Here is a 12,093-nt window from a genome sequence, read left to right as displayed (position 1 = left end):
CGCTTCAAAAATCATAAAAGTTGTGTTAATTTGAAGAAGATTATCTTGCTGAACAAACATTCATACACATTTGTTTGCCACAGAGCTTATTTTCTGCAATAATCCAAAATTCAAAGGAAAATTGGCTATTTGTTGAGGGCACTAGTGCGATGCTAACTTTCGGGGTTGGCCTACAAACCCATCACTGCAGCACTCTATGCCAACCGCATCCTGTGTTTGAAATAAGTGGGCAAAGCTATACAAAGTAGAGATTAATTTTTGGCATTGTTATTTACAGGTTTAATATTGAAAAGCATGTCTGTGGCAATGCTGATGGAAGTCCTTAAATCGCTCATTCTCTGTCAGGATGTTTGATTGATGCAGTTTAAGAGAAAAGACTGTCAGCTTTTCCAAAGGCTTTTTCCACTTTTGGCATGCTATGGTGTCCCAGTTTGTGTACAGGTTTAATGCTGGGTACATTTGTCTTTGTGTGTGTGTGTGTGTGTGTGTGTGTGTGTGTGTGTGTGTGTGTGTGTGTGCGCGCGCGCGCGTGTGCGCGTGCGCGTGTCTGTTTGCATGTACAGCCATGTGTCATCCCCACATTAATACTAGCAATGAGTGACAGATTAATTTATGTCTGGCTACGTGTCTGAGGAATTGGGAAGAAAGGGCCTGTCAGTGCTGCTTGTCGGGAGGGGGTAGAGATTAGAGCCAGTTGTCATTGACAACCCAGTGCAGGCTCGGAGAGATAAGGTCGGATGTAATGACTGTAAAAAAAAAAAAAAAAAAGACAAATAAAATTAATTTCAAAAAAACATCCTCACTCCGCCCTCGTAAGGCTGGGAGAAGAGGAGATGTTGGTGTTTCAAAGTGTGTGGGTTTATGTGTGCAATTAGAAATATTTCACAGTTCTTAGATTGCGCTGCAACATTTGGACATTTCAGATCTTAAGCAACAAGGAGGGTGTGATCTAATCCCAACCCCCTCCTCTAAGAAGAATGGAATTTATTTATTTTAATCCATGTAAAACAACTGTGTGTTTTTTGATCAAGCATTATCTTGTTAATTCCAATAGTGAGATTATCGTGTGTAAATAGTCACTGGAACATAATGAAACCTCTGCTGTTTGCCTGCCTCTGTGATTCACTGCCAATCATTATGTTTAAGGCCACACTCCAGTCCAGCTGGTGGCGTTTGCATCTCTAGCTGGTTTGCCGAGCAGAAGATAACAAAATGGATGCTTGTTTTTATGAGAGGTTGTGCGAGGAGATCCGCAGTTACCCACATTCATAAAATTTGTCTGTAAAGGAATTCAGAGACTAGCCGAATGGTGTTGACCTCCTGGCAAACATTATGGTGCATCACCGTCACCGACTGGAATGAAGTGTGGATCAGGAAATGCGTATGCGTGCAACAGACTGTCGCAGTCTCTCAGTTGTAGTATGAATGGAACTACGTGCACATCTGGTACAAGTCTGCAGCTGTCTGCGAACGTGGAAAGTATGTCCGAGGCTTTACATTGTTTCTACTTGTAAAAATCCCCAGCTCAACAACCACTGGATAGATAGCAATGCAGTTTTGGCCAGACATTTATGGTCCCCAGAGGCTGAATCAAAGTGACTTTGGTGATCCTGATATTTTACCTAGTGCTTCCATTAGGTTGACAATTTTCTTTTTTTAGTGAAATGCCTCAGCAAATACTGGATGGATTGCCTTGAAATTGAATACAGATATGCGTGGTCCTCAGAGGATTAGTCACAAATACTTTGGTGATCCCCTGAAGTTTCCTCTGCCTCCACCGTGAGGGTCACGTTTGTGGTTTTGAGGGAAATGTCTTAGCAGTTACAGATATTTGGTACACACATTCATGTTCCCCTCAGCACCCTGTAGTCCTTTTACTAGCTCAGGAGTATTTCATTCTCACAAAGATGTCACTGTGAGGTGAAACTATCTCTGGAATACTCCACCCACCTGAGATGACTGCTGTTCACCACGCACGACGACTCTGTTCAATGTCACCGAGAAAAGTCTCTTTCCATTTCCTGGCCTCTGCATCCAATCCTATAGTTCGAGTCATGAGTTGTTTTTTTTCAGTCCTTGTAAAGCAAAGGCAGGGCCCTGAGTCAACAGGCAAAATGTAATAAAAGCTTTTAACATATTACATTGCCAACACTCATGTTACACTTATCAGTAATATTTTAAACAAGGGCAGATTTGGCATGATGGCAGGAAGGCTCATAAAGGCGAGCCGGTCCCCTGTGATTGTAATCTAGGAGAGAGTTCCTGTCAAATTAAACCATGGTTGTGGGGGGAGAGGCAAACATGCCTCTGGTTTCTTTGAAGTGGAGAATCAGCATCCAAAAAAGGAATAAAAGATGACAAAATGTCAGTGTGAAGCTGATGGTCTATAGACATAACTTGCGTGCCCAGACAGCAATTACTGAGATACATAGCATACATCGAGACATTGTGTTTGATCTCAGCGCTTCATGCTCTCCCACAGGCAATGTTTCTTTTTTCCACATGAAACTGTGCAGAGTTCTCATTTTTTATGTGTGTTCATCTCCGGCGTCATTTTATTTAAGTTAAAAATAATGTGCAGTAAGAGATCCGGACGGCAATTGTTTGGCAGCGTGGCTGTAATCACAGACTTGTGGTCGCTCTCAAATCTGATAATGGCCATTTAAAATGGAGAACAGCGGCTTGTTCATGGCTGCTCGTGCACAGGCCCGTGAAAACGACTGGGAGCCATTTTCTGCCGGTGGCAGACATATAAATACATATCTTGATGCCGGCCATGTCATGCTTTTGAAGCCAAACCACGATACGCTCCTGATGTTTCATCGCAATAACCGCTTCAAACATAAGAATCCCTGTGATCTAATTACATGTAACCACAGTTGCAACTAATTTTAGACGTGATTTACTGCATTTGCATGAAGCGTGGCACTGCACAGCTACATACTGTCACTGTAGTGCAGTATCAAAGATGTTTTCCCACAGCCTATGAGCAGCAGTGAGCCAGAGGGTTAACTACTTCATTGGTTGAAGTTGTTCAATGCACAGTGCATACATCTGTGAAACGTACAAGGGGGCATAGCAGGAACCTCAAACTTGATGAACACATGGCCATGGAGGCTGCTGTGTCTCCCAGGCCCTTTTGTGACCACAGCCTTTGTCCTCTGTAACTGAACCAAGTGGCTGGACTTTAAGCGGCCACATAAGATAAAATCCCTCCCACCCCCTAATGGTACTTCACATTTTTTTTAACCTGTGTGTCCTTGAACAGCTCTGCCAAGCCCATTGGAACTTGATATGGATAAACACTTCTCTGCTAAATGTAAACTCTTTTTAACCAGCCCGAGCATCTGACTGCAGTTTGGAGAAAAGGGCTGTTGTGTGGATGTGTGAGGATTTCCCATGACTTCATGTTTGTATGGCCGGTCCCAGCCAGCCAACGCACCCTCGGTCTCTCCATTACCGAGGGACGGATTAGCATCTCAGCTATGAGCTAAGTCTGTTTCTGCTCTGTGGTTGCTTGGGCTGAACTGGCAGCGAGAGACTTTGCAACGTGACTCTATTGTAGACCCATTGACCTCCCAGCCAGCGGGGTTAATGCTCATTAGACAGGCTATAGGATGCTACGGGTCTGCGCTATTGAGAGGATTTTTTCAGTAATTTCCAGCATTGGATCAGGATTCGCCCAGTGAGATGAACCGAGGCGAAGAAGGATGAGCGCCATTGCTTCGCGGGTAAATGTTACTTTCAGGCCTGCAGTGTGAATCCTAACAGGATAGTGTCCCATCTTTAATCTGCATGATCCTTTTTTAAATACACACTCAATGGCATCAATACTGGGAAGCGACTAGGAGGCACTCCCATGGAGCAAGACGCTGAGCTCTGCCAGCTCCAGCAGGGCTGTTTTTTTTGTAACCCTGGGTGGGCAAGCTTAAGAAAAATCCCTCCAGGGCTTTGGTTAACAAAATTATAAACATGGTAGTCATGATTTATGCCGGCAGTGTCAGTGAAGGATGCTTGTTAGGTTTCTGGTCCGTCAGGGTGGGCCGAGAGAGCTCAAATTGAAGGCTGAATGACCCAATGCTGTTCCATTACCAGCTGACCTCCCTTCAGGCCAGTGGAGTGGGAGATGGTCCAACAGGAAGAGCAGCCGGTGGGCTGCCAGGAGGTGCATGCTGCTCATAAAGGAGCGTTTTGTTTTTCCTCCCCTCACGGTAGCAGCACCCTACTGGGGAATTCATTAGGGGCTGACATCATCTCACTCAGTACAGAGTGAGAGACAGAATATCTCTCTGCCTCCGCTCTCCCCTCCCTCCCTCCTTTCTCTTCTTCCCTCTTGTTCTCTCTCTCTCTCTCTCTCTCTCTCTCTCTCTCTCTCGCTGCCTCCTTATCTAGCTCTGGTGCGCTGCCGCCTCTCCTTTTGCGCGCCATTTACGCAAAAGGTAAAAACGCGGATGTGCGCCTCTGCAATCGAGCTGCCCGCTTTCCAGAAGCCCCCCCCCAAAAAAAAACACGAGTGTGTTTGTCTTCTGAAGAAGCACGACTGAGGTTGAATCCAAGTCTGCCTGGAAATCAGGAAGTGGGAGGACGCGACCGTGAAGGCAGCAGCACTCTGTCAGTCAGTCGCTGGATGAATGGGAGTTTGTCTGGTTCTTAGTAGCGGATGGGGAGACGCTCTTGTGCGCCCACGACCGGGATCCGTCAGAGAGAGCGCGGCAGACAGGCGTTTGCAGCTGAACACACAGCAGCGACGGCGGGCTTATACCGTGTGAAGTTGTGCTCTCTGCTTGTGTGATTTGGCTCCGTCTCTGTCTCTACAGAAGGAACCGGCCGTGCGCTTTGTTGGATTGGTTTGCTCCGTCGGACGCCCCTCTCTCTCTCTGCGCACTGACTCACGGATCCTCCCGGATCCTGTTGGTTACCTCTCACGGATATTCCCGACAGGAGAATATATAGTGAAAAAAAATCACATTGTGTCCCGAGGAAGCAAAGAAAGGTGGATCAAGGATTTTTTTCTCTCTCTCTCGTCGCCTCAGTGCTGTTGCAGAAGCTCTCCGTGGCGAGACACATGGTTCCCTTTGTCCAAAAGGCGCAGTAGCTTTGTGAACGGCTTTGGATTTTTTTTTTCTTCCTTTTTCTTGGAAAGGCTTCTTCTCCGCATGGCTGTCCTCGATCTAACCGGAGTAGACTTCGCCGCCTCTTGTGTGGATTATATGATTTGAAAAAGAGAATGTGAAACGAGGCCATATTTACCAGACCGAGAAAGTAATACCCTGACTTATTTGCCTTCTCGCTAACCTTGCCACATCAAAGGTATGCGCGCTGGCTCCAAGCCGCTTATCATCTTAGATTGCATTGTGTGTGAGCGTGTGCAAAATGCTCTCAGTGGAATCTTTTTTTCTTTTCTTCTTTTAATGGTAAATCATTTTCATGTCACCTCTCGTGCTGTCATTTATTCAGCAGCTTTCATTGTTTACATGCTGTCAGTGTTGCATTAGTGAATGCATGGCTGATTCGTGACAAGGTTTTACACTCAGCAGTAAAACAGCATTTGGTTGTCCGTTCGCACTTTTTTCATTTTAATTTTGTCATTACAATACTTCGCTCTTCCTGCAGATCAAAACCAGACATCAGGATGAAAAGCATGAGTCGCATAAGCTGTCACTGTCATTATATCACAAGAAAATACATTCCTGCAGTTATAAAATGTAATGCCTTAACATCATATTTAGTTATGCATAATTTAGCATTAAACAAACCCGAGGTGAGTAAATCCACAGAGCCAGTTACCAGAAATTAATTTTATTCCGAAGAATCTGTCTGTCAGTCTTCTTCCCATGTGCAGCTCAGCGGGTGTTGTCCTGTGCCTTTCCTGTCCTCGCAACCTGTATTTACTTTGTGATAACAATAATAATCTTTCACCTTAATGTCGCGAAATCAAATTAATCTGTGACTCAGTATTTTCAACCTCTGTACGCCTTTTTGTTATTATTCAGGTTTAAATCCCATCGTTGTATTCTAACGCAGTGATGCTGAGCGGGAGGGATGGAGTTGTGTTGTCACGGAGCAACAGTGCCACCAAGTGGCGTGACTCTGAAGAGCCACTTGTTTTGTTTCAGTCTGAGATCCATTATCAGTTTGGATCATGATGCTCAGGTTACCCAACTAATTATGGACATCATTTTGGGCTTGACAGGATGCGGACTCTGGACACGTCATTGCTTAAATAGAGTTAAATTTGACCTTTAAGATTGTTGAAATTGAGAACACAGATTAAATGATCAGAGCCTTCATATTAATGCCACATCATAAATCTTCGTAAACCAAGGTGAATTCAAGGATTACGGTTTCATTTTAAATGACAGTTTGGTGACTTAAGCTCCATAATTATTTACTATAACACAATAACGTCCTCTCAGTCCTGGTCTGTGCTGTCCCCAGAAAAGCTATCTAGAAGCGGGTTTGGACATCTTGGTGTAATATGATATGGCACTGTGATGTTTTTCTAATTCCAGTCTCCTCTTTTTCAGGTCTCCGATGCCAGCTCAGAGAAATTTTTCAGCACAGCTGCAGTTAAAGGTACAGACATTTTGTCGTTCTACGGTACCGAAATGTTGTCGATGTGACGGTGCAGGTGTATTTTCATTCCCCTTGGTGTTATTACCATGTTGAAATTGCTATGCATTGTCCCAGTGCAGTGACACATTTATGTTTGGTCGTTTAAGATAATGCAACAGCAATAACGCAGCGCATCCATAAAGCTGATCCAATTTACCCAAGGTGCACAGCGATGAAATACCACACAGTGCGATGAAAATATCTCTCTCTCTCTGCCAGTATTTCATCAGATTGAAACATTAAAATGTGCAAACTTAAAAAAGGTCATGTAGGCTGTTGTGGTTACAGATGTGTAACATGTGCCATGAGGCAATGTTTGCTTTTGGTGACACTATGTTGCAAATGTGCTGAGCTGCACCAGGAGGACGAAGATGTACTAATGCTGCAGGGAGTGAGGGAAGGGCCGGAGAGGCATCTGTTTATGGCCTCAGTGTGCCAACACCACATGTGACCTCATTATCAAGTCACTAATTTGCTGTTAAAAGCAGCCCCATTTTTTCTGTTCGGGGATAATGGTGGTCCCCCCGCGTGAATGGACATTCCTCTGTAATGGGGGCAGGGGTTACCATGCAGGGCAGGAGGGAGGCTCGGAGACGAGGGTTATGACCCCTTCAGGGCTGTGGCAGGAACGGGGCAGACTGCCGATGAAAGGTCCTTCAACACCCCCACCCTCTTCCTCGTAGAGCCGCACTCTCTGCCGCGCAGACCTCCAAACACATTTCCCACATTCTGGCCTTTGATTCCCTCCAGGGCTTGATTTGTGGCGTCCATTGGGGGGCTCAATGGCCATGCTTGACAGGGAGGTTTCCTTTTGAACGTGCTTCTCTGTGGGCTGATTTGGTTCCCTTGAAAGGATTAAGGCCCCTTTTGTGCAGCTTAAATCAACAGAGGGCCCCCTCTCTCCCCCTCCATGAAAGGACCTGACTGGAGAAACAGTACACAAAATACGCTTTCTCTCTGCTGCATGATAGTCCGCTCTCGTGGCCCCTATCCCCATTTGAATATCCCTCTTTTCTTCCCTTTTACCATCTCTGCCTCCTCCTCCTCCTCCTCTCCTGCCAAATGCGAATGCCTGCCGCCATTGCAAAAGGTCAGTAAAAGAATCCAGGTGCAGGGAGAGCCAGGACCACTGGTATTTTTATGGAAGCTGGTGTTTTTTTTAAAGTGGAGATTACCATTGCTCTAATGCTACCAACCAGCTCCGACAAATGTGTCGACAGAGGCTCGTTTGTGGGACAACGAGTGTCAATATTTGCACACAAAGGCATGCGCAAAGGGGCTCCGTTTGTTTGACTGTGCATGCTCTTTTCTTGTTGATACACATAAAGTGCCCGTTGGGCTGTAGTTCAGCATACGGCTGAGAGAGCCAAGATAGCGAAAACGGCTCCCAAACAAAGCTACGGCTAGTTCATTATGTTGAGTTTTGCAATGAAGCAATAGGGACAGCCACAAGTGAAACAGAGCAACTTGCACATTTGAGTTGTTGGTTTGCAAGTGGTGAAATCTATGACAGTGGTGTAAATACAGCTTTACTCACGATTCAGAAAAATGTTATAAATTTGCCAAATATCAAAAGCTGTAAAAATAGCCTTTGATGAATAAATCAGGCTTCAGTAAGACATACAAATATACCAAATAGCTTGATATTACTATGACAGAATGTATATTGTTTTTGGCAGATGAGTCAAAAGCGTATTTCAGATTCAGTGCAATTATTATTAATAACAGTGTGATGGATTGGGACAAAAGTAAAACACATGAATATATCTTAAACCAACAGAGCACAGAGGAGGCCATTGTAATTCAGCTGCTGATGTGCAGCTTTGGTAATGACTGACTGTTGGCTTTTATTCTCTGCAGCAAGACTGGAAATCAGCCCAGGGCAACCTCAGGTCTCTTTGAAGCCTCAGTGCTGGTCTCTCATCTTTTAATCTCACAGCCTTCTCACCTACTCAATAATTACAGTGTATTTTTCATGCTCCTTTCAAAGCCATAATGTTTTTTCCTCTCTCTGTCTTTCCGCCCGGGGCCTACACTGCATTTGAAAAAGAAAATCCAACTGATGAGAATGTGGCTTTTGTGTCTTCAGACGTTGATTTGTTTTCTTCCCCACCTCTGTCAGCGTCACCTCCACATCAGACAACCATGCTTGTCTGATGTGGAGCTTAAAGTCACCGTCACTCTCTGCTTGCCTCGCCGTTTTCCTCCCTCCTTCCTGCTCGCTCTGGGTTCAGTGTACCCAGGAATGGATTTCATTAACTAAGAGTCATTAAATGTTAGCTCTAATTACCGCGCTTGTCAATGTGCCCCACAGGTGTCAGCCAGCTAACCTGATTCATGTGCTGTGCAGGAGAGTAAGCACCCTTCAAAAAGATGGTGGTGTAGTCTATTTGCCACTGGTGAAATAAACAACTTTTCTAAGTCTAAGCTGCTTCCAAGGCGGCGTGGTTGGAGATAACCATGCCATGTTGAGACAGTGACTGCTGTTCAGTGAGTGGATGAAGTGCTGGGTTGCACCAATACTGATGGTGACAAACCAGCACAGCGTGTCACCACAAAGGCCTGCAGACAGATCTATCAAATGATTAAAGTGTCCCAGGCCAGTAATATCTCGTCACCCGGTTACATTCCCATCCTTTATGAAATTGTCAATCCACAAGCCGTCCCAGAGACTCGGCTAAGTCATTGGAGAGCAGAGACTAAAGCTAGTGTGCATTGTTTGGTGAGCTGAGCCCCAGCAGCAAGATTAGGATAATGCTGGATGACATTTAAAAAAAGCTCCGTAGTGCCATTTATCAAGCGTAGGTTTGAAAATGTTCTCATCAGTGAACAGTTCAGTATGTGGAACCTATTTAGAATAGAAAAGGACTAACTAACACTGAAATATGTATTGCCACAATCCTCTTAAAGCATGTTGAATTGCCTGTTACCTGTGTACACATGATCACAGTGATGTAAATAACGCGGTCGCACTTAGAAATAACTTCCTCGGGTGTTTTTTCATTTTAAAGCTGGGGTAGGTAATCTTGAGAAACAAGCGAGAGCGGCCTACTCTAGATTTAAAGAAATGATCCAACCTAAGAACCCAGCCCAGTGTTGGCAACTCTTTTCTAATGAAAGTAGTTGCTAAATCTAGCGAGAAATTCACCAAGTCTGCAACACCGATAACTCATCCCTTCAGGCCTCCATCCAAAGCCACTCCCCCAAAATTATCACTATGAATGTAAAACCATGACAGGCTTCATATTGATTGATGGTTGGGATGCAATGAGAATTTCAACAAATATAACAAAAAGGTTTCAGAGCACAACACTGATTTCACCATGCCTTACTGGAGTTAATGTGAAAATGAAGCGGTGCTACAGCAAGACCCGGGGCCGACGCCGGCGTGAAGAGCGCCGCTGGTGAAGTGTGTCGGGCTTGAGTGCGTCTGTCACCGGGGGAGAGAGTAATGTGCGATGTGGAAGGGGTAATTTGCAGTGCTGATGGCATTGTTTAAAAAAAAAATAGAGAGAGAAAAGCGGAGGTGAATTTTTGTGGCGGGTATCAGAGCTGAAGAGCTCCCTGGATTGTCATAGAGAGCTCTGCTGGCAGCGAAATTGCCTGTGAGCATATTACTGCTGTGTGGGAGGCAGCGGAGGGCTTGTTTTTCTCTTTCTCCGCCTCATTCTCTCTCCGTTTCCTGAGAGGTGGACTGCTGATGGAGCTGTGTGTACTGCCTGGCAGTGGGCCGCCACCTGCTATAATCTCAAGTGATATAGAGAGCAGCAGTCATGCCACAAATCACCCAGGCAGCTCCCTAACTCATTCAGTGCAGGTTGGCCTTTCACAGCACCGGTGTTGGTTTAGGGCCCCAGGCCTCCCTGCGCTGACCTCGCGCTGACCTCGCGCTGACCTCTGCCGTCTGTGTGGGTTTGTGTGTCGAGGAATCGGGGCTGCCTGTGGAACTTGGCCTGATGCACGTTGGAAAGATGACCTGACTACCATTGGCCTTTCCTGCGTTCTGATGAACCGGGGCAGTCAAGGACGGTCTCTTCTTCCCTGGCAGGGGGGGGCACTCCCTCCGGACATTCTTCTGGAATAAAGCGTTGTTGTTTTGGCTCAAACACAAGCTTAATTCAAATAAAAAGCCTCTTTTGATATTTAATAACCGTGCATGTTTTGAGAAATAAGTCAGTTTCCCCAGTGGTCCTTGCTTCTGTTGGATACCAGTCCCCCACTAGGAGCAATCTAATGTATCTCCAAGGGGGTAAAGGGAAGCTCAATATCCTGTGCTGCACAGAAGGAAGGCCGGCCCCCTTCTTCCTCTCCACGGCTGTAACTACAGAGAGAGAAGCTGTATTTCATGACCATCAAAGGGGCCGCTCCAGCCATGCCTCATCTGCTGACACAGCCAAACAAAGGTTAACAAATCAAGGATCGCGCTGGCTGATTTACTGCCTCGCTGTTGCAAACAATGGCCCGGCCCCCATGCCTACAGCTCACATTTTCTGTCTGTCTGCAGGCAGAGATATATAGCAGCACTTCCATACTTCAACATCATTCAATTTACTGATCAGCAAAGGGTTGGTCTTCCAGACTTCTTGGTTTTGTTTTAACTTAACACTCGACTTTGTGATGCTAGTGAAGAGATTCCATCAAGTTTGTAGCCAAGAAAGTGCATCTATGCACTATGAATCCTGATTAATATTGTTTTTACTACAATGCGTGTCTTATTTTCTTCCTCAGTCACCTGTTACAGTCACAACATATGCAATCAAGTTTAATTCTGGACTTTCTGGCAGATAACTCAGTCAGGTTGATACTGAATGCACAGGTCTAGTTGGTGCCCAAACAGAGGTTTGTTGATTGAGGATCCGTTTTTAAGGAGATGTTGTGAATGGGTCTGTTGGTGCGCACACACACACACACATACAGCAGTGTGGGCTGCCATCCACTCCAGCAACACAAAGAGGTCAATCAGAGTTTGTTCCCCGAGTTCCGAGGTTAGAGACTAAGTAAATCCATCCATCTTAATGCACTTATTTCAGCACCGGGAGAGCTGGAGGGAGACTGTGTAAACATGGCGATATCCGACATGCCACACTAAACCCAAAGAGCCTGGAACCCATCAGCCCCAAAATGAAAGGTCTACATCTGAAACACAAACATTTAAATGGGCTGCAGTCCAGAGATCAAAGTGAAAGGCCTTAGTTTTCCTGCTGGCCCCCTCGGGTCTGCCACACTGAGATATGCGGCGGTTTAGCAGTCAGTCAGCATTGAATGGTGAGCAACTGTATACTGCACAAGTCTGTTTCTCTCCGTTCTCTGAGATAAAGATCTGTGCATGTTTTTTGTAGGTCTAGGTAAAGTAGAAGGAGTTTAATTAGAAAAACACTAGATTTATTTGTTTTCTGATTATTAATAACCTGTTTTTTACTGGGATTTTTCAGGTTTTAGCTTCTATTAAATACATTTTCACTGTCACATGAAGGGTTT

At 45.3% G+C, this 12,093-nt stretch overlaps 1 protein-coding gene across 5 annotated transcripts in view; it reads left to right on the top strand.

Annotated features, from left to right (window-relative positions):
• auts2a (activator of transcription and developmental regulator AUTS2 a) overlaps positions 1-12,093 on the top strand; it is a 309,983-nt gene that overhangs the window by 268,275 nt on the left and 29,615 nt on the right. For all 5 annotated transcript variants that reach the window (XM_068721154.1, XM_068721152.1, XM_068721151.1 and 2 more), the window contains one exon: positions 6,528-6,576. In XM_068721154.1, coding sequence (XP_068577255.1) covers positions 6,528-6,576 — 49 coding nt within the window. The remainder of the gene's footprint in view (positions 1-6,527; positions 6,577-12,093) is intronic.

This window comes from Cebidichthys violaceus, unplaced genomic scaffold (genome assembly GCF_023349555.1).
Source record: "Cebidichthys violaceus isolate CVI_PGR_0920_01 unplaced genomic scaffold, fCebVio1.0.p SCAF_27, whole genome shotgun sequence".
NCBI classification, from domain to species: domain Eukaryota; kingdom Metazoa; phylum Chordata; class Actinopteri; order Perciformes; family Stichaeidae; genus Cebidichthys; species Cebidichthys violaceus.
The sequence above is the reverse complement of the archived record's forward strand: the minus strand, read 5'-3'. Positions and strand labels throughout refer to the sequence as shown.